The following is a 24,844-nucleotide window of genomic DNA, read 5'->3' as shown; positions in this document are numbered from 1 at the left end:
AAGTTGAGTGAGAAAAAAGACTGTACCCTCTCTTTAAGGAACCCCAAGCCATGCCACTACTTTGTAGCACCTGATTGGTACTTGATAATTGATTCCTTTTCCTATACAGAAAGCTCACACACATATTCTATATTCAGCAATATGTAGACCATCATTCAAAAATACTTCTCCACAAGAAGAATTTTAAGTAATTGATAAAGATGTTCTTAATGTGTGTGTAGGGGGGTAGGGGGTTGGTTTATTTGTTTGTTGATGCATCACTGAGCTGGTGAATGAAATCTAGAGAGGCTGAAAGGAAAGCAAAAGCAGGAACAAGGGTCAATAAGCAAGAGCTGAGGCGAGTTTTCTCGCTGAGAACATCTGCTGAATGTTGTATTCCCTAAGCTTCTGTTTCATGTGTACGTGGGCAGGACAAACAAGGGACAAAGTCTAGGGACTAGGGAAAGAATCAAATAGGAGTCCAGATGACCAGAAACTCAGTATAAGGGTAAATGAGAAATAAATCTTCAATACAGAGGGTACAAAAGTTGTTTGTCCCAACTTGGATGCTAGCTTAAGGGAAGTAAAATCTCTCTTAAGAATCAATTATCACAATATGACCTTCACATTGGTTTGTGGCTTGAACACACATTATGTGGGAGGGGGAATAAAAACTCAAAGACTTTCATTTTAAGAAATAAAAGAGAATTTTGGAAACATTTTCCAGGAACAAAGGCTATAAAATACAGTCAAGAAGATTTGAGAAAGAACCCAATTAAATTCTATAAATTATAAATGTAATAATTCAAATGAAAAACTCATTGGACAGATTGGTCACGGCTAAAGAATGGATTGGTGTATTAAAAGATGGAACAAAAGAAATTATCCAAGCAACTCAGAGAGACAGAGAGAAAATATGGGAGAACTAAAGCGAAAGAATAGAGAGTAAAGTAGTCTAACAAGTATTTAATCAGATTTCCAAAGGGAAATAAAAGATAGAATAGGGGGGAAAGTGATACTCAAAGAAATAGTGGCTGAAAATTTTTCCAGGAGTTTTAAAAGACAAAACAACTTTCATATACAGAATAACATGAATCCTAAGCAGAAAAAATACAATAGATATTCACACTTTAGACAAGCCACAAGACTAAATAACCAAAAGAGAAATTAGATTAACAAGTGACTACTTAATAGCAAAGATGAAAGTCAGTGAACAATGAAAAAATACTTCATTATAGAAATGATTATCCTAAAATTCTATACTGAGAGAAACTCTCAAGAATAAGGATGAGCCCTGACCAGTTTTGCTCAGCAGTTAGAGTGTTGGCCTGCGGTCTAGAGGGACCCGGGTTCGGTTCCCGCTAAGGGCACGTACCTTGATTGCGCCCTTGGTTTGTCCCCTGCCCTGGTTGGTCGTGTGGGGTGCAGCCACTCGATGTGTCCCTTTCACATCGATGTTTCTCTCTCTCTCTCTCTCTCTCTCTCTCTCTCTCTCTCTCTCTCTCTCTCTTCCTCTCTCTCCCTCCCATTCTACCTGAACAAAAAATGGAAAAATGTCTTCGGGTGAGGATAAAAAAAAAAAGAAGAAGAAGGATGAAATAAAGGTCTCTTCAAACAAGTACAAATCCCACATTAAAAGGAATTCTAAAGGATTTATATCAGGCAGAAAGAGCAGATGGAAAGCTTGAGATATAAGAAAGAATGACAAGCAAACTTACACGTAACTATGAGAGTCAATTCAAACCAATCTTGACTATAAGAAACAACTATAATACCTCATTTGTGAGATAAGGAAATAAAATAAATCTAAAATATTGTAAGTAAATTCTGAAGAGGATGACTAAAGTAAATTAAAGTGTTCTAAGTTTCTTTTACTTAGGAAGGAGGAAAATGAAGATGTAAATTAACTTTAGCCTTCTTAGGTTCCTTTTTTTTTTCAGATTTTCTTATTGATTTTTAGAAAGAGAAGAAAGGAGAAGGAGAGAGAAAGAGAAACACTGCTGGGCTGCCCCCTGCATGCTCCCTAGCTGGGATAGAGACGAAAACCCTGGCACATGCCCTGACCAGGAATTTAACCACCAGCCTTTCAGTGCACAGAATGACGCCCAACCAATGAGCCACACCGGCCAGGGCCTTAGCTTATTTTTCAAGTTGGAATATCTAGGGAAACCAACGAAAAGAATACACATAAAGAAGGAATAGGTACTACCCTTCAAATAGATAGGGGTGGGGGAGAAATAAATGAGTAATAAAGAAAAGAGTGTGGAGAAAGGAGTGTCCATGTGTAACAGTATCACAACTAGCCCAACCAAGTGTGGGCAAAGCACACACTACAGAGAGACAGACAGACAGACAGACAGAAACAGACAGAAGAGGAAAAGTGTTATGCACTAGCTACAAGAAATATCTGTAAAATAAAAGACACAAAGAAAAATAGCTTAAAGTTAAATATTATAAAAGATATACCATAGAAATATTTACCTCAAGGATTCTGGTGCTAATGTATTCTTCAAATATAAGACAAACTTTAAGACAATAAGATAAAAAGTTCAGCCCTGGCCGGTTTGGCTCAGCGGTTAGAGCGTTGGCCTGCGGTCCCAAGAGACCCGGGTTCAGTTCCCGCTAAGGGCACGTACCTCAGTTGCAGTTTGTCCCCGGCCCTGGTTGGTCGTGTGGGTGGCAGCCACTCAATGTGTCCCTTTCACATAGATGTTTCTCTCTCTCTCTCTCTGTTCCTCTCTCTCCCTCCCACTCTACCTGAACAAAAAATGAAAAAATGTCCTCAGGTGAGGATAAAAAAAAAATGAAAAAAATAAAAAGTTCAGCCCATCAAAAAGATATAATAATGAGGATCTACCTGATAACAATAAACATAGTCTTAAGCTATACAAAATAAAAACTGATAAAATTTCAAGAAGAAATGAACAAATCCAGAATCACAGATGGATATTCCAACACATTCTGTCATTAATTAATAGGTTAAGGAGGAAAATTATTAGTAAGAATATAGATTTGAATGGCACAATTAAGTTAGATTTGCTGTTTACGAGTAGAACACTGCCTTCAACTTACCGGGAATACACACTTTTCAAAGATTAATGAATCTTTTTTTTTTTTTTTTTCAATGACTAGTGTCTAGATACTAAAGCAAGCTTCAGCAAATTCCAAATGATTGGTTTCCTACAGACTGCAATTTCTACCCCAATATAAATACCCCCAGATTTGGATATTTTAAACATAAAAATAATTGGTCAAAGGAGAAATTAGAAATTATCAATTAGAAATTAGAAATCAATTAGAAATTAGAAAACAAATCTGAATAGCTAAGAAAATACACATAAAAAATCATATAGTATACAGATGAATATAATTTACAGCAAAAATTACAGCCTTAATTTGGCAAATCTGAAAACTGAAAGAATGTCTAACTTCTAACAATATAAGACATTAAAAAAAAAAAAAGAAGAAGAGAATAATTCCAAAGAAAGTAGCAGAAGACAAATACTAAGGAGCAAACATTAAGCAAAACACAACAGAACCACAAACAAAATGAAAACACAAATGAAATGATCAATAGAGTTAAACTTCATTTTTGAAAACACACATAAAACAAATTTCTCCTAAGAGCAGGAAAAAGGAAAGGAAACACAAATAATCTTAACAATAAAAGGGAATTATTACTACATAAACAGCAGAGATAATATTATGCAATATCATTGAAATCATAAATAAACTAGATAAATTCCTGGAAAAACACAATTTGCCACAGTTGGCTAAAGAAGAAATAGATCTATAGCCAGTGACTAAATTAATCAGTAGTTTAAAATCTTCCCATAAGGAAAACACCAGGCACAAAGATGTTCACAGGTGAGTTTCTATCATTCAAAGGAAAGATAAACTTACCCAAACTCTTCCAGAGAAAAGATAAAACACCTCCATTCATTTTATGAGAGACATAATTTTGATACTTAAACTAAACAAGAACACAAGAAAGAAAATTTATAGGCCATCTCATGTATGAACATAGATGAAAATATATTAAAATATTAGTAAACAAAATCCAGCTATATATGAAATGGATAATACAGGATGGCCAAGTTGGGTTTAACCTAAAAATACCTGGCTGTTTTAACATTAGAAAAATAGATGAATGAAACATCCTCATTAATAGGCCAGAGAGTAAAACACTTACGATCATCTCAATAAATGAAGAAAAGTAATTTCATAAAATTCAACAGCCATGTATCACAAAACCTTTTAGCTAACTAGGAATACAAGAGACCTTAAACTGACTAAAGGACATTTACAAAAAAAGAAAAGCAAGAACAAGAACAACATACTTAATGACATGTTGAAAGCATTTCCTGTGAGATCAGAAATACAATTAAAATGCCCGGCTCCCAACTTCTATTCATTATTGTGTTACAGATCTTAGCTAAGGTAGTGTAGAAAGAAATAAAGTGTATACAAATGGAAAGAAAAAAAAATGTCCGGATTTGCGGTTGGTGTGATGTCCCATAGGGCTGCCTGTGCACAGCAGCTCACAACCAAGGAACTGAGTGGAGCTGTGCCCACCCACCCACACCCCTTCCCAGGGCTGAGTCCACCAGACACAAAAACAGCAGCCCACGTGGCAAGCCAAGTCTCCATGGGTCTATGTCTTCCCAGACATGGCTTCTTTCCCTAATTCTTATAAAAATGTAGCATGACCTAGCAGGTCATGCTCATTATCAATGTAGAAAACCGAAAAGTACCCACAGATAAGTCATTTGAGTTGATAAAAGGCTTAGAAAGTTGGCTAGAAATGAATATACAAAAGCAGGTACTGGGTAGTACTAGACACCAATGCAGACCTAAGGTGAAATTTAGGAGAGGACATAAGAGCAAAATCTATAAAAAAAAGTACAGAAAAATGAATCTTAAAATGTGCAAGTTGCTCATTGAGAAAATTATAAAATCTTATTAAATGAGAAGTACTTCATGTATTTAGACAGAAAAATATTAATTCACCATAAACTCATCTGCAGATTCAATACAATCCCAGTCAAATCCTCACAGGATTTTTTCCTGCAACCTGATGTGTTGACTCTAAAATGTATAAACAAATTATTCCTCAAAAAGGAAAAGAAATTTAGGGGGACTTTCCTGCTAGGTAATGACTTGTTTTCAAATAGCAAACACGATGTGATATTGATTCTGGAACAAACTTAGAGAATTAAATAGCGAGCCCCAAAATAGACCAGAGAAAATGGGGGCACATGATTAATGACAGAGGAGGGGGAAAGAGAGGGAGATGGAATCAGAGCCCACAGGCACATCCCAAACCAGAAGAAGAAGGTGAATTAGGAAGGGGTGGGGGTGATGCCCACTGTTGATCCTGCCTGGCATGTGAGGGGAGAGCTCCTTCTTGCCCACAGACTCCTGTCCCTGAGGCTACCTCGTGCCCCAGGGCAAAGATCTAGCTGGTGTGAGCTGGACAGAAACAGCTAAGAGGATTGATTGCTCTAAGGGCCCCTTCTACAGACAGAAACGTCCAGCCCATCTCCAGACAAGCACATGAAAGGCTTCTGAAAATGAGAGATGGGGGGTTAATTAAGAAAACCTGGTATTTAATCTTTTTAATGCGCTGTTTTGAATTTGCTTTGAATGATCAAGTGGGATTTGTCCCTGGGATGCAAGGATGGTTCACGCGCAAACTGGAGACAACATAGCTTTGATTACCTGGCACAGTTGTCGTAAAGACTGAAATATAATAATGGAGATGACACTGCTTTGAATTCCTACATGAGGTTATCAAAATAAGAGGAATTTTGTTAAGGAACATCATCTATGGAAATAAGAGTCTCCTAAAAGACCCAAAGAAATGAATCTATAAAGGTGGAAATTGCAGGCAAAGTGAAAAATGAGCCCTTAGCCAAAATAGAAACCTGGAAGTGAAGGTCCTAAGCAAAATTCCCGTCAGCACAATGCAAGAAGTCTAGGATGTTATAGGAGGACAGAGAAGAGGTCCTCAGGAATTTCTTTCCCAATCCTGTGGTTTATGACAGAGCAAATTAAGGCCCAGAGAGGGAAATGACTTGCCCAAGTCACAGAGCAAGCTTGTGGATGAACTCAAACTAGAACCCAATCTTCCTTCCCTCTCTCTCAGGTTCTGTCCACAACCAGGCCTAGGCCATAATGCTATATAACACCACTGCCTTCCCCAGCACCCTCACTGAGGGATGCTGAACTTGGGGGCACTTACTTTTCTGTGTTACAGATTCAGTTTGCTCACCAGTATACCTCACCCTCCTCCTTGTGGAAATCCCTCTGCCAAATCCAAAGCACAAGACAAACAGAGAGTGTTGACAAAGAGTTTAAGAAGCAATTACCCATCCAGTACTGACACGGTCCCAGGAGCCTGGGCCGGGCAGGAGCTACAGCCCAAATCCCTCTGACTTTTCAGGAAAATGTCTCCAGTTCAGCCCTCCCCACCAGGATCCTGAATGCAAGGATGGGGGTGTGACAAAGGACAATTTCATCGGAAACCCTGCCATTAAGTCATAGACCACTGCATGCTGTGGGAAGAGAACAGGACCTGTTCTTAAAGCAGCAGCCTTCAGCTCCGTGGGCCTGCAGGGGAGCAAATACATGAGTCTGGTGCAGTCCCTGGAGGGCAAGCCTCAGGCCAAACCAAGCACTGGACTTAAGCCCAAAATATGCACCCCAAGTGCTCATCTGGAAGCTATACAACCCCCTGGGGGCTGCTCCTTTCTCAAGCTGGGCAGGGACTTTTTCTCTTGCAGCGGCCTCAGGTACAGAACATGGTCGACCTTAACCACACCTGTGTCCTCTCCCTCTGTCCTCCCTCTCCCTCTGAGCAGGCACCTTTGTGACAGCACCTGCTTTTACTCGCTCGTTTTCACAGCCCCCAGGGAGCCGCTGCCAAGGGCTGTGAGTAAAACTGAGATAGAATGCTCACAGGTCAGGCCATATGCATGCATGATGAATCAGGAGCCAGGCTCTACCCCCACCCCACGCAGCTCTTTCTGATCCCACCTCTGGCCACTCTGAGACCTGTCTCACATCAGCCTTGGTCGGGGTCAGCAGGGCATCTGCTCTGCATCAGGCCCCAGCTAGATGACAGAAAAGTAGATGAATAAAACAATTTTCTTCGTAAAATTTCCTCTTCCATTGAAAGAGATATGTAAATGCATAATTAAATAAAACAGTAATTTCTCCAACATGAGTGCACATGATGCTTATCCTTTCTCTGCCACAAGGGCTCTATATGGCCTTGGACAATTTATGCCCTTTTGCTGGGCTTCCAATTTCCCCACTGTAAAAGGAGAAGGCTGGATTAGATGAGCTCCTACTCAGACTCTAGTATCCCTACCATTCAATGATCCCTCCCCAGAAGATTCTAAAGGAGTCATTCCAGTTCCAACTCATTTCTGCTCCACCCAGAACCCAGGCTGCTGGGTGTTCTTTGCTCAAAGACAGCTTCAGGTCATAAGAGACATCTGGGGCTTGTCCCAATGACAGCCACTCTTATCACCTGCTGCCTGTGTTAGCCATTACAGCTCCCACATCATTGCAGCAAGGCCCACTGTGCATCTGGGAGCCACCCCAACAGTCCCCACAACCTCAGGGTCCCTGTGGCCACTAGGCCAAGAAGGCTTACATGAGCGATTGTCTTCTTGTTGGCCTCCCGGCTCCCCGCCTACCCTCTTCATGCTGATGTTAGTTTCAGCCTCTTATCACACAGCTCTCATTGTAACATCTTGAACACCTACTATGTTTCCCCAGTGTCTCTCAGCTCAGGTCTGAACTCCTTAGCCATGTGCTAAGACCCTGTTTCCAGCCCACCCCACTTCTTCCGGCATTACCATACTATAGTCCCCAACATGTCCCTTATGTTCAAGCTTCAAGGCAAGTTTCCCGCCATTCTTCAAGACTGACTTGCTGTCCCCACTCATCAAGATTCAGCTTAAATGTGGCCTCCTCCTGGAAGCTTACTCTGACCCCAGACCACAGGGCACCTAGAATCCTGAAGTGCTGACACCATTGTGTTTGCCAGGGCCTCCTCGGGTCTGTAACTGACTGGCAACCTCCTGTGGGTGCATCTTGTCTCCCCTCCTAGGGCCTAAGTCCCAGGAGAATATGCCCATATCAACCATCACCTGTCATAATGCTCTACATGTCGCAGGTAAAGGCTTGTTCAAAAGCAGTAAAGATAGTTGGACAGATCCCTGAAGGACAGAGGAAATGGATCGATGGTGATGTCCTACATAGGCAGTGTTGCAGAGACAGGAGTAGAATAAAGAGTAAACAGATGGATAAATGAATAATAAGTTAACTTTGGTTCCAGCCACTACCATCTCTCACCTACATTATGGTAATAGGCTCCTAACTTATCTTTCTCTCCTCCCCCACAACAATCTATTATCTTCAGAGCAGCCAGAGCATTTTTTATGAAAATAAACTTTATTACATCAAGTAACAAGAGCATACAAAGATGGAGACAGTTTTAGTCATTTTCTTTCAGATGTTTGGATCCATTTACAGAAATGGCTGAACTGAAATCCACATCATCTGAGGTGAAATTTCAGGGGTCCTTGTTACATTAGGTTTAGTAAGTTGCTCTTCTGTGTTTATAACTTGGGGATTTTTCAATGGACTTTAAAGCACTAATAGTCATGCAAATGCTTAAGCAATAAAAAAAAAGCTACATTAAGCAAATCCTTCCAATGTCCACCCATATTACTCAAATTAAAGGTCCAAGTTTTCCAAATAGCCTGTAAGAGCCTTCATGATCTGGCCCCCATTTTTACACTGACCTCAACTTGTTTTACTCTCACTCTAGTCAGGCATATTGACCTTCATGCTCTTCCTCAAACCTTCTTCAGGACTTTTATTGCCTTTACTCTTTTATTTTATTCTTCCCCCTCCCCAAATACCCACATAGATGGCCCTTTCACTTCCTCCTGGTCTCTGTTTAAATGTCTGCATGTCAGAGAGAAGCTCCTGACCCTGGATAAATGGACAAACTCTCTCCCACCCTTGGAAGTCCCTTACCATTCTTTCTATGTCTCTATAGCACTCAGCACCATACTGTCTATCAACCTGTTTGCTGTCTGTTTTCCCCCACCAGAAAACAAATTCTGCAAGGGCACATGTTTTGCTCACTGCTTTATCTCCAGTGCCGAGAACACTGCATGGCACAGAGTAGGTGCTAAGTAGACAGTTGTTGAATGAATGAGGGAGGGAGGGAACTAGTGAATGAGTCTGTAACTTAGATCCTTAGCACCTTTGGGCATTTTTCCAAGATGCTTTTATCTGATGTGGATGCCATTGTCTTATGTCTGTTCAGTTCCAGCCTGCCCAATGTCATGACAGATGGACAGCATGCATTCTGGGGGGCTCTTTGTAAATGACAAACCTTCTGGAGGGATGAGGCCAGGATTAGTCAACTGCCTGGTTTCTAAATGCCACATTTTAAATCCCATTCTCCTACCCTCCTCCCAACCTCTCTGCAAATTCCACAGGGTAAAAAGTATAACCCTGGTAGAAAATGAAAACAAAAGCGTCCTCTTTTCCATGGTGGGGCTCATGGGGAGTAGTGTTTCTCTTTGCTCTTTGGACCTGTGCCCCAAACCCCTCTGCAGAGCCAACTACCACCTTGTGTCTATCTGATCAAGGAGCCTAATTCCTAAGCGCTCATCACCACTAAAAGAGGGAACGGGAGGTTAGAAAAGCAGAAGGCAAGATAAGAGGAGCAATCAGTGTGGCAGCTTCCAGTCACCCTCTCTTCCTGTTGACACCCTGCAATCACACATGGCCCAGCACTCAATCAGCATGGTGACATCTCCCCACCTCAACGGTCCCTTCACCTGGGTTCTGGGCTAGGAGGACCATATGAAAGAGGGATGAATGAGAGGAGTATGAGGGTGACTCAGCCTTGAGTCTTGCTCTAAGTCCAACACAAACTCCTGTTTGTGGATGAAAAGGTGTGTGCTAGATGGGTAGATGGGTGAAAGACTGAGTGGAGGCAATATGGGTAATTGGATGAGTGAGTGAGGAATATAAGAATGAATGAGCCAGAGGGACTGAATAGGATTTCTGTCTCACTGTTAATGGGGTTTTTGCAAGGATGGCTCACTGGGCTTAGTTAGACCCTCTCTCTGAATTATCTTTGAGGCCTTTGTCTAGTGATGGAGATTGAGTGGGGGTGGGGAATAGATTGGCAACTACTGACTGATATGAATTATGTAATGCAGGTAACTCTCAAGTTCCAAGGAGCCTTCATAAAGATTTGTAAAGATCCTTCATATAACCAGCCAAGGAGCCAATTCAAAACCACTGAAGGCTCCTCAGATTTCCTATATCCTCTGCAAATCAGACAGGGTGGTTGATGAAGAAGCCACAGGTCAGGGATGCCATGTGACTTTGCTATCTTCTCCAAGGAAGTTCCTTAGAATTGTCCAGGAATTAGATGTTACTCATCACCAGACCCCCAAAACTCCTTAATGACAGTTTGCCCAGAAGGTGGTAAGCACTTTGGGTGACAGACATGTGGCTGGCAGGCACCTTAAATGTAACATGTCCTAAAATGAATTATCTTCCTGCCCAAATCTACTGCTCCCTTAGAATTTTTATTCTACTGAATGGCACCACCATCTATCTGGTTGATCAGCTGATAAAACTTCATTCATTCATGTATCCAATAAATCTGTGGCATGTGTCAGTAACATGCTGCCTGCTAGGACAAAGAAATGAGCATAACCAGATATGGTCTCAGAACTCATGGAGTTCATTATGAAATAAGAAAGACAAGCATTAACTATCACATAATAATTGTAAACAAATGTAAAATTGCAACTACAATAAAGCCTTGAAGGAGGTATGTGGTATTTTAAAGCCCTTATAAAATAAGATTTGACCTAATTATGGAGGTCGTGGAAGTGACCATTGAGCTGTGATCTGAGAGATAAGCAAGAACTCAGAAGCAAAGACATAAAAGCAGAGTGTTGTAGGCAAAGAAACAATAAATGCAAAAGCCTGTGGTAAGAGGGAGCATTGTAAACACAAGGGCCTGAGACAAGGTCATTGTGGAAGAAGAGAGATCAAGGGGAGAGCTGGTCAGGATGATGACAGCAGGGGTGGGACACACTTGCAGGATTTACTAAAGAGTTAGTCTTTATCTTGCCCTGGCCAGTTTGGCTCAGTGGTTAGAGTGTTGGCCTGCGGTCCGGAGAGACCCGGGTTCGGTTCCCTCTAAGGGCATGTACCTCGGTTGCAGTTTGTCCCCGGCCCTGGTTGGTCGTGTGGGTGGCAGCCACTCGATGTCCCTTTCACGTCGATGTTTCTCTCTCTCTCTCTCTTCCTCTCTCTCCCTCCCACTCTCTCTGTACAAAAAATGGAAAAATGTCCTCGGGTGAGGATAAAAAAAAAAGAGTTAGTCTTTATCTTGAGACCAATAAGAAGTACATGAAGCATTTCAAGGAGGAAAATGACATGATCGAATTGTGTTTTGAAATGCACTCTGACTGCGGAGTGAAGAACAAATTGGAAGGAGCCGTGTGGGTACAGGTGAACCACTTAGGAGGCTTTTGTGGTACCCCAGAAAGATGCAAATGGGGCCTTGAACTAGAGTGATGCTGATGAAGATGGAGACATGATGGATTTGAGGAGATTTACAACAGAACATCAACTGGTACTAGACAGTATCGGGGGGGAATCACTTCATAAATTATATAAATGTTTAACCACCATGCTGTGCACCTGGAACTAACATAAGATGATATTGTCAACTGTAATTTAAAAAAAATTTTAAAAGAGGAAGATTAACCAGATTTGACGATGGATTGTATGAGCTTTTGAGGGAGAGAGGTGTTCAGGATGATCACCATCTCTCTTGGACTTGGGCAGCTACGTAAATGAAGGAGACATTCAATGGAAATGAAATACTTGAAGAGGGCCATGTACGAGGACAGCGCCGAGGAAGATTGCAGAAGTTCTTTTTGGATGTGCTGAGTTTGAGAGGCCTCTGAAATGTCAATCTGGGAGTCCCCTTGACTCCATTGTCTCCCTGACTTTCTATATTCAATAAGTCACCTGATTCCACCTCCTCTCTATCCTGCCTTGATTCAGGTCCTTACAATTATCTCCTGGGTAATTAAAACAATCTCCAGGCTCTTTCTCCTTCCAGCCCTTCCATTCCACACTGTAGGTCTTTCTAAATGTCGCCTCCTCAAAGAAGCCCTTCCTGATCACCCAGTCTAAAGTACCCCTACCCTATTATTCTCTATCTCAGTCACTCAGGGTTTTTATTTTCTAAAAACATATAATAATGTGTTATATTTTTATTATAAAAATAAATATGTACATATACATTCCTTCCAGTTCCATTTGCTAAGAGGGCACACCTGTATGGGGCAAGGAGCACCTGTAGCCCCATCGCTTGGTTTCTAAGTATCATTCTCCACTAAAAAAACCCAGGGTTCCTTGGAGATATGGCCAATTTCAGGGCTGGAGCAAGGAAAGAATAAAATGAGCCTGGAACATCCTGCTACAGCAGATAGTAAGCATGTGCTCAAAGGATCATGGGGACAAGTCAAAAGAAACAAAGGCCAGTTTGCAGAGCCTCCCACTATCAAATCTGGGATAATTTGAATGTCAAAATAAAATATATTAATTGATTATAACATGCTGAATACATAAATTAAGAATACATGAGTCCATGGGAAGAAAGCAAGGAGAAAAAGGGGAAGGAGGAAGGGAGGAAGGGAAGAAGGAAGGAAGGGAGGGAGGGAGGGAGGGAGGGAGGAGGAAGGGAGGGAGGGAGGAGGAAGGGAGGGAGGGAGGGAGGGAGGAGGAAGGGAGGGAGGGAGGAGGAAGGGAGGGAGGGAGGGAAAGTCCTTTCTTACAATACAAAAGAAATTATGGATCCAAAAGTATTAATAATGATAAAAATTAGTGAGTAAAAATTGGATGAGGAACAGGATATTTCCATAATCTCAAAGTATCTCTCCACAAATTATGTATTAAATACAAAGGGAAAAACAGTAATTTCACAGTGGAGAAACTAGTGAACATCAGCCTAAGCAAGTGATGAAGGCTTCTATCATCAGCGTCGGGATGATCCCCACATCCTGTGCTTTGGAAGTGATAACCTCACTTCATTGGTATTCCTGCCCAAAATGCATAGCTTGAATCTAATCTTGCAGAACCACCAGATCAACCCAAATTGAGGGATACGCAACATAATAACTGGCCTGTACTATTCAAAAGCATAAAGGTCATGAAGGATAAAGCAGAGGAATTTCTCTGGATTAAAGGGGACTGAAGAGACATAGCAACTAAATGCAATGTGTCGGTTGGGTCCTGAATGGGCGAGGGAGATGCAAGAGCTACAAAGACACTGTTGGGACAGAATTGTACTGTGGTAAAGATATAAGCTTTTAAGGAAATATATACTGAGTATTTAGGGGTGAAGAGGAATCACATCTCCAATTGACTCTTCAATTAATTGGAAATATGAATATTTTATAGGTATTTAGACATACACATAAATAAAATAGTAAATATAATAATAAATGAATAATAACTATAAATTATATAGGCAATTAAAATATCCATAAATAATAAGAATAATATTTTTATATAATCGGAGAGAAAGGCCATGAAAGCAATAAAGTAAATGGAACATTCTATCAGTGATTAAGGGATATGGACAAAGAGGAGTTTCTTTTACCAGTCTTGCAAATTTTCACCTATTTGAAATGCTATTAAAATTAAACAAAACAGAAAAAGGGTTTATGTTTATGTTTGCTGAATGAATGATGGAGCCCATTTCCAACCACGACCTGCTTCAAACACCTCAGTGGCTGCTCATAGCAATCACGACAAAAATCCAAACACCTCAGTACAGCCTTCAAGGCCCAGCATCCACCAGCAGGCTTTGAAACGTCTCCTGTCTCACTTTTCATCACTTCTGACCACCCACACTACATGCTCCATTCATACTGCTTAAAGCCCCCCAGCTCACCACACCAGGCAACATCCTGTGCCTTAGCGCGAGCTGGCCTCTCAGCCTAGAATGACCTTCTCTTATCTTCCTGGCAACTCCCTATTATGTTTCAAGATCCAGACCAAGAATTTTCACTTCTAGGAAGGCTTCTCTGATTACCCCAGGTGGAGAGGACACTACCACCAGCACCTGCCATGACCATGTCCACAGACAGGCCTGCCACTCTGTTCACAAGCCTGACTTGCCACATAGTCTGCTTGCTGCTTGGGGACAGGGATATTCCCACTCACCTGTATGCCCAGTGCTTTGCACATGTCCTGGCACATCACAGGATCTCAATTAATATTTGCAGCATGAATAATAGTGTCTGAACTTTCTGCATCTTCCAAGGGAGCCCCTGACTTCAGTCTCCTTCATTGCCCTCAAAAAATACAGGAGAGTGAAGGAAATTAGTTCCTCCCTTGTTTTACACACAAGGAAAGTGGGGTACGGAGAGGATAAGATAATAACGTACCCAGAGCTGAGCTGCAGCTGGAGTCCAGATCTCTTGCCTGTCAAGTCTTCCCCAAAAGGTAGGTGGTGGGACAAAAAGGAAGGATATGCCATTTGTAGTTCGCCTAGACTGTCAGACTCTCTGCTTTAAATAAACTTGCTGGTTCTGGCATCACCGTTGCATTATACGGAACCCCGTTTTACAGAAAAGGAAACTGAGGCTCCAGGTCAGATCTGCCTGCCTGCAGAGCCCACGCTCTTTCCTCTGCACACTGCCACACGCCGGCCCACCCCTGACCCTCCATCAGAGGACAGAGAGGCCAGAGTCGATCACCCCATCCCTCAACAGTATCTTCTAACCAGCACCACACACAGGCCCACAACACAGCCCACACCCCCAGACCACAGGCTTCATTTCACAGGGTTTCCAAACCCAGGATATTTGGGTTGTAAGACAAAACCTCCATTTCTCCAGCAGAAAGTGAACGCTATACACAGTTCTCCAGCCAAACTGCTGACGCTCACAGACGCTGCATCACACCAATACGGGGTCTGGTCTGCCCAGAGATGTCTTCAGAGGACCCAGGACTCCCCCAGGGCTTGGCACTGGGGGGACCCTGGAGCTGGGGGAGGGGAGGCCTGGCTGGCTGAATCACAGAGTCTGGGTGACGGCTCCATTCCCAGAACAGAGTTTGCTCCAGAGGAGAAGTGAAGCCACAAAAGCCCAGTACTGGCCACCCCTAGGGTTTGGGGGGATCGCTGCCAGCCCAGGAGGCCTTCCCCACCCCACCCCCACTTCCCACAGAAGAGCAGTCTCTGCCTCAGGCTGGTAAGGCCAGTGATGCTGATGACATTCAGATCCAGGGGCCAGAGGAGCCAGGCCTTTAGACCTTCTCCAAGGTGGCCCAAAGGGGTGGATTCTCCTGCTTTCAAGGCCTTTGAACTGGGGCAGTGGTCAGTGGACATTCAGACCTAGGATGGAATCATTGCTGGCTCTGACCTTGAGCAAATCATTTAACCATGTGCTTCAGTTCCCTGTCTTTAAAAGGAGCACCTGTCCAAGAGGCAGCCGATTCATGTTTCTCTCTCACATGGATGTTCCTATCTCTCTCTCTCTCTCTCTAAAAAAATAAATTAAAAAAGAAAAAAAGCAGCACCTGTCTCACAGGGTTCATCCAGAGGTTTCATAAAACAAAAGGTGCAAATAACCTAATAAAAAGATTGGCCTTAATAGATGCTAAATAAATGTGAGTAACCATGAAGGAGCCTTCCCCCAAAGAAGTTTTGACCATCCCACCCAACATGCTCTCACTGGATTTTAAACCTGTCTTCCTTTATTAAGATTAAAACCCAGGAAACAACCAGAATCCTCAGAAGAGATGCAATCAGTCTTAGTTTTACCTTTTTTTTTTATCCTCACCCAAGGACATTTTTGTATTTCTCTTCAGATAGAGCAGGAGGGAGAGAGGGAGGAAGAGAGAGAAAAAAACATCGATTCGAGAAAGACATGTCAAGTGGCTGCCACCCACACGACCCCAACCGGGGCCAGAGACAAACTGCAACAGAGGCATGTGCCCTCAGCAGGAACCGAACCCGGGACTCTCTGGTCCGTGGGCCGACACTCTAACCACTGAGCCAGACTGGCCAGGGCCTTAGTCTTACCTTTTTTACATGACATTTACCAAAGAAGGAACAAACACCTCCTCCACACCAATCCACCAGCATGTCACCCAGCGCGGGGCATTTCCCAGAGCCTCTCAGGCCAATGAGTCCTCCTTCCAACTTTGTAACCAAATGCTTTTGGAAGGATTAGTCTTGAACAGGGGCAACAGCCACCAGTGTGGAGTGACCTACTGCTTCCTGAGAAGTAGCATCTCGACACAATGCCTAAACACCCACCACCAGGGTCCTTCTAAACATTCTTTAGCCAAGCATTGCCCCCCACCCCCCACCCCCCGCTCCCCTTTCCGAGCATTAACAGCCTTGGGCTGGGTGAGATAATCAGTCTTGGCGTGAGTGAGTTAGAAGCTTCCCCAGCTTTGCAATGTGGTTAGAGCCCTGCCGTGCATTCAGATGTCCCTGGGAACCCACATCTCTTCCAGGTGAGAGTTGACAAATGACTCCCTAACCACTTGGCAGACTTGAGACCCCCTCATGAGGAAGGAGAAAGGAGTGACCACTAGCCTATGGCCTCACCGATCCAGGAGAGGGGGCAGGAAAGCCCCTCAAGTGTTCCTTATTGTTCCAAAGCTTCGGCTCCAGAAGGGCCATCCAGGATCAGACACCACGTGGCCCAGGGAGAGGCAGAGCTGAGGTCCAAGAGACACAGACTGCCCAGCAGAACCCTGGGCCCAAGTGCAGTCACATGAGGAAGGGGTGGCCGTGGGGCCAGAGCCAGGTTCAGGGCAGGGGTCAGACTCCTTCAGGAACCCAGACACTCGTGCTTTTGAGTCAGGGGAGAGCTGGTAGCTGAAGCACTCGGGGGTGGGGGGGCACTCATCAATGGCCCAATTCATTCTCAACAACCCCATTGTCTGAGCCAGCACAGAGATGGGCATTATCTCCCAGAGCCTCTAGAAAGAAAAGCTCTAAGCATTGGTCATGAATCAGAGTCCAAAGATACAGAAGCCAAAACTGAGACATACGGTTTGAAAACCAGATAAAATATTTGAAATTGGATATGTTCCCAAAAAAATCTATGGTATATGGTTCCCATTCTCAGAGACCAAGAGAATGCTCAATTGCTGGTTGTTCGTCCACTTATTCTAATCTCTCTCTACAAAAGATGTGGGAGTCTACAGTTAAAGATGTGAATACTATAAAGCTGTTTGAGCGGAAATCAAAATTTGAAGCCAATGTTCCAATGAACACTGTTACTAGAATGAAGCAATATGATAGACTAAGAGCTTCCTAGCAGCCAGAGTCAAAAGGGAAATACACAGATTATGTTAACAGCCTAGGAGTCACACAAACCTATAGAAATCCCTTGAGCTTTCCACGTCTTAATTTCCTTGTGCGAAAAAAAGGATAGGGGTGGGGAGGGGAAAACTGACCTAACCAAGCTGTGAAAAGTAAATGAAATAAAGCATATATTAAAGGTTCAACAAATGGTGGTGGTTATTATGATCGTGACTCTGGTGTCTGATTTCTCTTCTTTAAACTGGAACTATGTTAACTTAGTGGGGTTGCCCTTGATGCTCTGGGGTTCCTTGTGTTGCTCTGAAATTCACACTGGCAGATACATGCATCTGATTAGTAAAGAATGGGGAACAGCCTAAGGCTGAGTCACCATGGCTCCTCCAGTTTTCCAGAGCCTTTCTGAAGTCCTAAGATTATTGGGAACCCCCACAAAGGAGAAGACTAGGGAATTCCTCCTCCCATCCGCCACCTTTACTCCGCAGGAAGACTGCCAGGCTGACCACAGCCTGCCTATCAACCATCCCCAAGAGTCAGCCAGGGCCCAGGCCAGGTGAAGGTAGACCCCAGCCCTCCCTCGGGAAATGGCTGAAGCCCATCTGCTCCCTGCATTAGGGGAGTTGACGGAGTGAACGCTCAGGCATTCCTCCAACCAAACCATGAGCACTAAGGAAGAGAATGCCAATGTCATCTTCCTAACTGCCCCACTCAAGGAGCACAGTCAGTCTGGCCACCTCTCTGCCAACCAAACCATGAGCACTAAGGAAGAGAATGCCAATGTCATCTTCCTAACTGCCCCACTCAAGGAGCACAGTCAGTCTGGCCACCTCTCTGAAGCTTGCCCAGAGGAGAATGACCAGGATGGGAGAGGTCTAGAAGCAATAATAACAACAACAACCAGCTGATATTTGAGGACGCCTACTCTTTCCAGCACTGTTTCGTGTGTCCCCAGGAGTCCCCAGGGAAAGGAGGTCAGAGAGAACAAGATTCTGTCAGGGTGCGAGAGGGAGGAGGAGAGGAGCAAAGCACAGGCCAGCTCTCCAGCCTCACCTGCAGGTCGGAGACACCAAATAGCTTTGATTAAAACCAAAGAAGAGAAGGAATCAGCCCAGCTCAAGGCCCTGCTCCTCCCTGTCACACGGCTGCTCAGGCCCTGGTCATAAACAGAAAGATCACTGCTCTTCTGCCTCAGGGGGAACCCAGAGTATAAACTAGAGCCTGGAGAGAATGACAGGTGTGAGCTCCGCCTCAGCCCTGCAAGACTGGCCGTATCACTTGTAACCGGGCAAAATTTGCTTCTAAGGCCCAGACCCTGAGACTCCAGTCTCCATGGGCGGCCTCAGTTTTGGATCAAATGGGACACCCCAAAAGCACTGTGTCACCATCTGCCCTAATGCCCAGCGAAAGCCCCCTGCTTAAGATATTCCCTACTCGGCTAGTTTCCTGGACTCATTGTCAAAGGTGCCATATGTAGGCTAAAGGGGACCTAAAACGGGGGCTGGAGGCTGAGAGTGGGTCAAACCAGGGGTGCGTATTTGCACATATGCATATTTTACACGTTTAGGTGCCCCTTGCTTATAAGTCATCGTCTGCAGTTGTACACGTTGGAAGTACGTGAGTCTGTACGGATGTCCTGAGAGGAAGTGCAAGGCTGGCGTGTGCGAGCAGGAATGTCTGTGCACATGAGCCGCTGTGAGTATGTGGTGCGGGTGCCTGTGAGTGTTTCTGGGTGGGCACTTCGGTGTTCTCATCCCCTCTCAATTTCCTCCTGACAGTGGGGTCCCCCCAGTCTATCTCCTCACCCTGGCCAGTTGGCTGGAGTCACTCAAGTGTTGGGTGAAGGCTCTGAACTCGTGCCCTGCTTAGTCCTGAGACACCAAAGCCGCATGACCCACAGAGAAGACACCCCCGGTGGGGACAAGTCGGGTCACCCAGACAGTCTGAGTTCAGATAACACTCCTGATGCCCCAGCCTCTGCCATCATGGGCTCACTCCACACATCTGTCCGCCTCCAGATGTGCTCTCTCAGCCCACGTGCAGCCGTCCTACCACACATGTGAACCCACCTCTGGGGAGCAGAGCCTGTCCACACAGGCTGCCCAGGCCACAAACACAGGCCACCTGTGGGCACACTCCAGCCCCACCTACATGTAACTCCCCCCACACACTGACAACTCTCCCACCCACGCTCACACCGCAGGACACGTGCTAGAAAGATCCACATGCTAACACATCCGCCCAGACACACTCCCGCGCATTGCCACTCAGTGACACACTTAGACCTACTATCCAAAGGGTCACAGCATGCTCTGTACCCAACTAGGCTGGCGATCAGGCCCCTGAATCCAGCAGGCAGTGCGTCTACTTACTCTGAGCAAGCCGGCGGGCTGGAGGGGTGCGTGCAGCGGCCAGCGGTGGCAGGGCGCAGCTGGGGCTCCCGAGGCCGCGCGCAAGTGGCTGCGCTCGCCCGGCCCAGCCCGAGGGGCCGCCCGCTGCCCCGCGCCCCCGCCCGCTCTGCCCCCGCCCGCCGGCTGTCCCGGCCCCTGCAGGACCTTCAACAACAGCGCGCTCCCTGCCAAGCCTCCGTCCCGCGTCAGCCTCCGCTGCCTGTAGTCTCAGCCCCCCTGCAGGCTATTTCGGTGTCCCGGGCAGTGGAAACCATCGCTCTCTGTGGGGAGTGCTGGAATGGGGACGCGGTCAAGTCTAATTAGAGACCTGGCTTGCCCTGGACGGGGCTGGAGTCACCGCGGGTAAGCACTTGGGAGCCTCAGGGCCGGCCAGGCGGGGGTGCCCACATGCACCCCTCATGCCAACATCTGGAGAAGGAAGGGGGTGCACTGTGATGGTTCCGTTGGAGTTGAAACAAAATAAGGAGGGGGTTGGGTGCGGTTCACATGCTGTGCGGAGGGAGCCGCCAAACTTTGAGCAGTCCCCAAATGCCCGGAATGCAACTTGGTTTAGTCACCACAGGTGCTTCCCTTTGGAACCTAGATCCCACATCGATCACTGACCTCCAGATCACTGACCTGCCAAAAACGACAGAGACTCCTTCTAACTTGGGGCACATCAGACTTCCCCTCGGGACTTCTTTGTGTCAGATGGCTAAGTCTGGAGAAAGGGCTGATTCCTACCCAAAAACTCAGGAATGTTGCACTCTCCAACTGAAAGGAAGCTTCAAGGTCATTCCATCCAACTCCTTCCGCCCTGCCAAGAATGGGGGGAAGATGAGCTGGAGGGCCGCTACCCTCTTAGGAATGACCAAGGAAAGGCAGCCCCTAGCGTCCCTTGGGCCTTCTTCCCAAATTTGAACCTTTGCATTGGCAGGAAGTTCTCCTTAGCATCTAACCTATATCCTTCATGTGTAAACTATGTCAGTACATCCACACTATGTGTTCAGGGAGAGGGAGGCTGGTTCCATCTCCATGACACAATGACCACTCCAAGGTCCCATCTCAGCCTTCTCTTCTCTTCAGGTGGTTAAAAATGACTATTGATCCCTCACTCTGGACACATTACAGCTCCTGATATTAATTCAATAGCCTCAGGTCTCTGGGGACTCCCAGGCTCTGTGGGTGCCCAAGTCATTAGCCCCAGACAAGCCAACTTTGACTCTAGCCCCCATCTATCTGGGGATAGACTGATTCTATCCCCCAGGCTGTCTCAGAGCCTGGGGACAGAGTTTGGGCCCCAGTCACCCACATGGCTGGGCACTAACACTGGAGTTTGTGGAATCTTTTCTCTGAGTCTGTTTCTGGTAGGTCAGCGAATGTAATAAAAGTAGTCTGGTCTGGTTGGTGCAGCTCAGTGGTTGAGCATCAACCCATGCACCAAGAAGTCACCGGTTCGATTCCTGGTCAGGACAGATGCCCAGGTTGTGGGCCAAATCCCCAGTGGTGGGCATGCAGGAGGTGGCCAATCGATGTTCTCTCTCATCAGTGTTTCTATCTCTCTCTCCTTCTCACTTCCTCGTACTCTAAAATCAATAAAGAAATAAAAATTTTAAAGTAGTCTGGACTTTGTCCTCAAAGACACCTGACTTTGCATCCTGCCTCTACTACTTTCTAGCTGTGTGTCCTTGGACAAGTCACTTAACCTCTCTGAAACTCAGTTTTCTCATATTTACATTGGCAATCATAACAGTTCATGGGTTGTTGAAAGGATGAGATGAGATCAGGAATGTAAAAGTACCTAGAAAGCTAAGATATTTTTTAGTGTGCTAGAAATAGAATGAGGCCTAGACCATAAACAAAATAAATATTAGCAAAAAGCCTAAGAGATATTTTATTTCCAGGACCAAATTCTGTGCCTGGGTTTCAGAGCAAGAGAAAAACAGACTTGGTTTGCTAGATGTTCCCTTAGGACACTTGGTATGAATGCCCCCCACCTGCACCCCACAATGTGTGCGTGCACACACACATGCACACACACACACATGCACACACACACACACACATCCACTTTCCCAGATACGTACTGCACAGCCCAGCCTCCTTGGTTCCTGTCGGCCCCATAGGCCCCAGCCGCCTATACCCTCGCTGGCCGCCTCTCCATTCTCGGGAGGCCGCCTCATGGCTCCAGTCTTGGCCACAGCAACTCCAAGTTTCCCTACCAAGGCCCATGGGGGCAGCTCCTCTCTCCTTGCCCATCCTTCTGGGCCATGGCCCCGGCAAGGCCTGAAACTCAAAGCAAAGGTGGCAGAGGCCTTCTCTGAGACCGTCCAGAACTGAGGCCACCTGAGAAAGCTCAGAGTTGGAGCATCGTTCCCCTCCATCCCCTCCCCTCAGCCTGCCTGGCTTCGTAGTGCTGTCCTGCTTAATTCTTAATGGAAATTCCATCCCTGGCGCCAGCCCTGGCTGGCTCACAGAGTCCAGGCTTGGGCCAACAGCAAACTCCACCCAGAGACAGGAGGCCTGCCTGGTCTATAAACACAGATCCACACATATACAAACACGTACATACACACACAAGCAGAGACATTCACAAACTCAGAGATTTTTACCCGGACACATCCGTACACAGAAAGATAATAAGCATCATGAACACTAATATTTATTGCATGGTAATCAGTACAATATCAACTTCCCTAATTCTCACAACACTAGGTTCTGGTGTTACCCTCAGTTTACACAGGAGGAAACCGATGCCCGAGGAGGCTAAGGTAACTTGCACGAGGCACCTAGTGGTAATCGCCTAACACATGAGCACCAGGAACTGTGCTAAGGAGCTTATTGTTTCATTTCACCACCACAGCAACTCTTTGTGGAAGTCGTTATTATCCCCATTATACAGACTAGGAAAATAGAGTTTGAATGGTTTCACTTGCCTGCCTGTGGCCTCTCGGCTTGTGAGATGAAGGGAGACTGCACACACATACTTTCGTGGGAATCCTCACAGATACACAAGGAGGCACACAGGTAGAGAGTCACAGGCACATTCACGCTCAGAGGCACAACCAAAGTTTCTTCTACCCAAGGAGAAGCCTCAGCAATAGTCCCGAGCTCCACCTGGAAAAGACGCAGCCTGACGCCATGTTCTTCTCTCCTAACAGCTGATCCCAGTTCCACCAACTTCCCAAGTTACTTCACAAAGGACAAGTTTAGACCTAAATGAAGGGAAGATTTCAGGTTTACAGTTCAGCCAGCCAGGTCAATAGTCAACGCCCCGCCTCAGCTCCAAATCCAGTTTGCCCAGCAGACCCTACATGGTCAGTGGAAGGAGGCTCAGGTGGACTCATGTAGGGGCCCCTCAGGGACTCTGGGCATTGTCCAGGGGCTGGCCAAGGAGGGTTCCGGCCTCCAGAGGAGGCTGGACAGGGCCCACAGAAGAAAGCCCGAGCCGCAGTAGGCAGAGCGCGTGCTGCCCCAGGGAGCTGGAGCCACGCTGCAGAGGTGGCAAGGCCCCAGTGGGAGGTGAAGAAGAGGAGAGGATGGAGCGGGGCAGTGATGGAGGACAAGGAGCAAAATCCAGAGCCAGAACAGTTAAGAGAACGGCAGAAGAAGAGAGGAGAAGAGTTTAGCAGCCCAGGAACTTGTCTACTGCCTGAAGTTTCCGCACTAAGCAGGACATCTCCAAGCAGAGGCTGTGATGGCCCCGGCCCTCCCCCAAGCAGCCCCACTAGAGAGCACCCAGAAAGGCCTGTCCTGTCCAGAGCAATCTCTTTTGTCTCTTGTGTCTTCCCACACCCACCCCATCCCAGAATTCCCGATCTTTTCTGCTGTCACAGCCCATCCACTCTGTAGCCTAAGGACAGCTCAGCATGGCAGCCCTGTGGGGCATTTGGACTAAAAGAGGGGTTTCATGAGAGAGGACTGCTTAACCCCCCATGAGTGAGCCCGGAATCCTGTTTTCAGGCAATGCCTCTAAGAGGGCAGGGGGGACATTCTGAGTCTAGAACTTTGCATTTCTAAAAAGTTCCCAGATGATGCAGATGCTACTAGTCTGGGGGTCACACTTTGAGAACCTCTATTTTAGCGCACAAGGGGACTCAGAGATCAGTCCAGCTCAAAGCTAAATGTGCAACCTAACTTCAGGCGCAGATGGTTTCTTCTGAAAGGTCCTTAAAGAAAGAATTCGCAGTCCTGTCAGTAGCTCCTACTTTCCCGCCCCAACCACCATGGCCCAGCTTCTGCTCCAGCCCTGCTGCCTGTTGGTGGGTCTCCCGTGGGCTCTGCGAGGGCTCTTTCTGCCTCCGCACATCTCCAGTAAGAGATGTTGCCCTCCACTCTGTCCTCCACCTGCTCAGAGAAGGTTATCAAGATGAGAAACCTGCATAAAAATAGCGATGGCCAGGCAGGCACTCTGTTCCGGGTCGGCGATATCAGATCAGAAGTTCATGACGATAGCGGCTGAAAGACCAGCCCACCCAGAGAGAGGAGAGATGGGCCAGGATCCCAGTGCCCGCAGCTGCCACCTCACGCCCCGTAGTCCCCTCCTGCATCCCGGAGACCTGCACTCTGAGATGCTGCTGCTCTGCTCCGGGAGTAATGGCAGGACAGGGCACTCACAGGGGACAGGCTGGCCCCAGGGTACCAGACAGGCTGGTGCAGACACACCATTGACTCATTTGGGCCCATCCATCTCTCCATTCCTTCCTATACATTGCTGTCAAAAGAGAAAAAATTCAACTCCCAGAACCATTGTGAGAACTTATATTTAGAATGAGGCAATGTAAGGACTGCAAAGGCCCTCAGAGATCTCTGGGTACAGGGATCCCACCAGAATACCTGTGGGTGGAATGCAGATTCCCAGGCCCCTCGGAGGCTCTGATCCGCCAGGCGGGTGATGAGCTGGATGGAGCTGACACAGCTCTCTTCCTAGCTCCTTATTCAGTGACTCCACTTTGCCAGCTTTAAACTGGCCAGAGGGGGAGAATTCATTTACACCCTGGAAATCCAGCCAACACTACAGTCAGGGCATTTTGTTTTGTTACTTTGCTCTGTTTTGGAA

General features: G+C 46.0%; 1 protein-coding gene across 1 annotated transcript in view; it reads right to left on the bottom strand.

The window, feature by feature from the left end:
* The window catches only part of INSC (INSC spindle orientation adaptor protein), a 119,014-nt gene extending 97,046 nt beyond the window's left edge, over positions 1 to 21,968 (bottom strand). The window contains exon 1 of the mRNA XM_036259182.1: positions 21,873 to 21,968. Within this exon, the coding sequence (XP_036115075.1) occupies positions 21,873 to 21,968 (96 nt within the window). The remainder of the gene's footprint in view (positions 1 to 21,872) is intronic.
* Between the last annotated feature and the right edge of the window lie 2,876 nt (positions 21,969 to 24,844).

Source organism: Molossus molossus, unplaced genomic scaffold (genome assembly GCF_014108415.1).
Source record: "Molossus molossus isolate mMolMol1 unplaced genomic scaffold, mMolMol1.p scaffold_m16_p_13, whole genome shotgun sequence".
Classification (NCBI taxonomy): Eukaryota; Metazoa; Chordata; class Mammalia; order Chiroptera; family Molossidae; genus Molossus; species Molossus molossus.
Note: the sequence above shows the minus strand (reverse complement) of the source record. Positions and strands in the feature narration are given on the sequence as shown.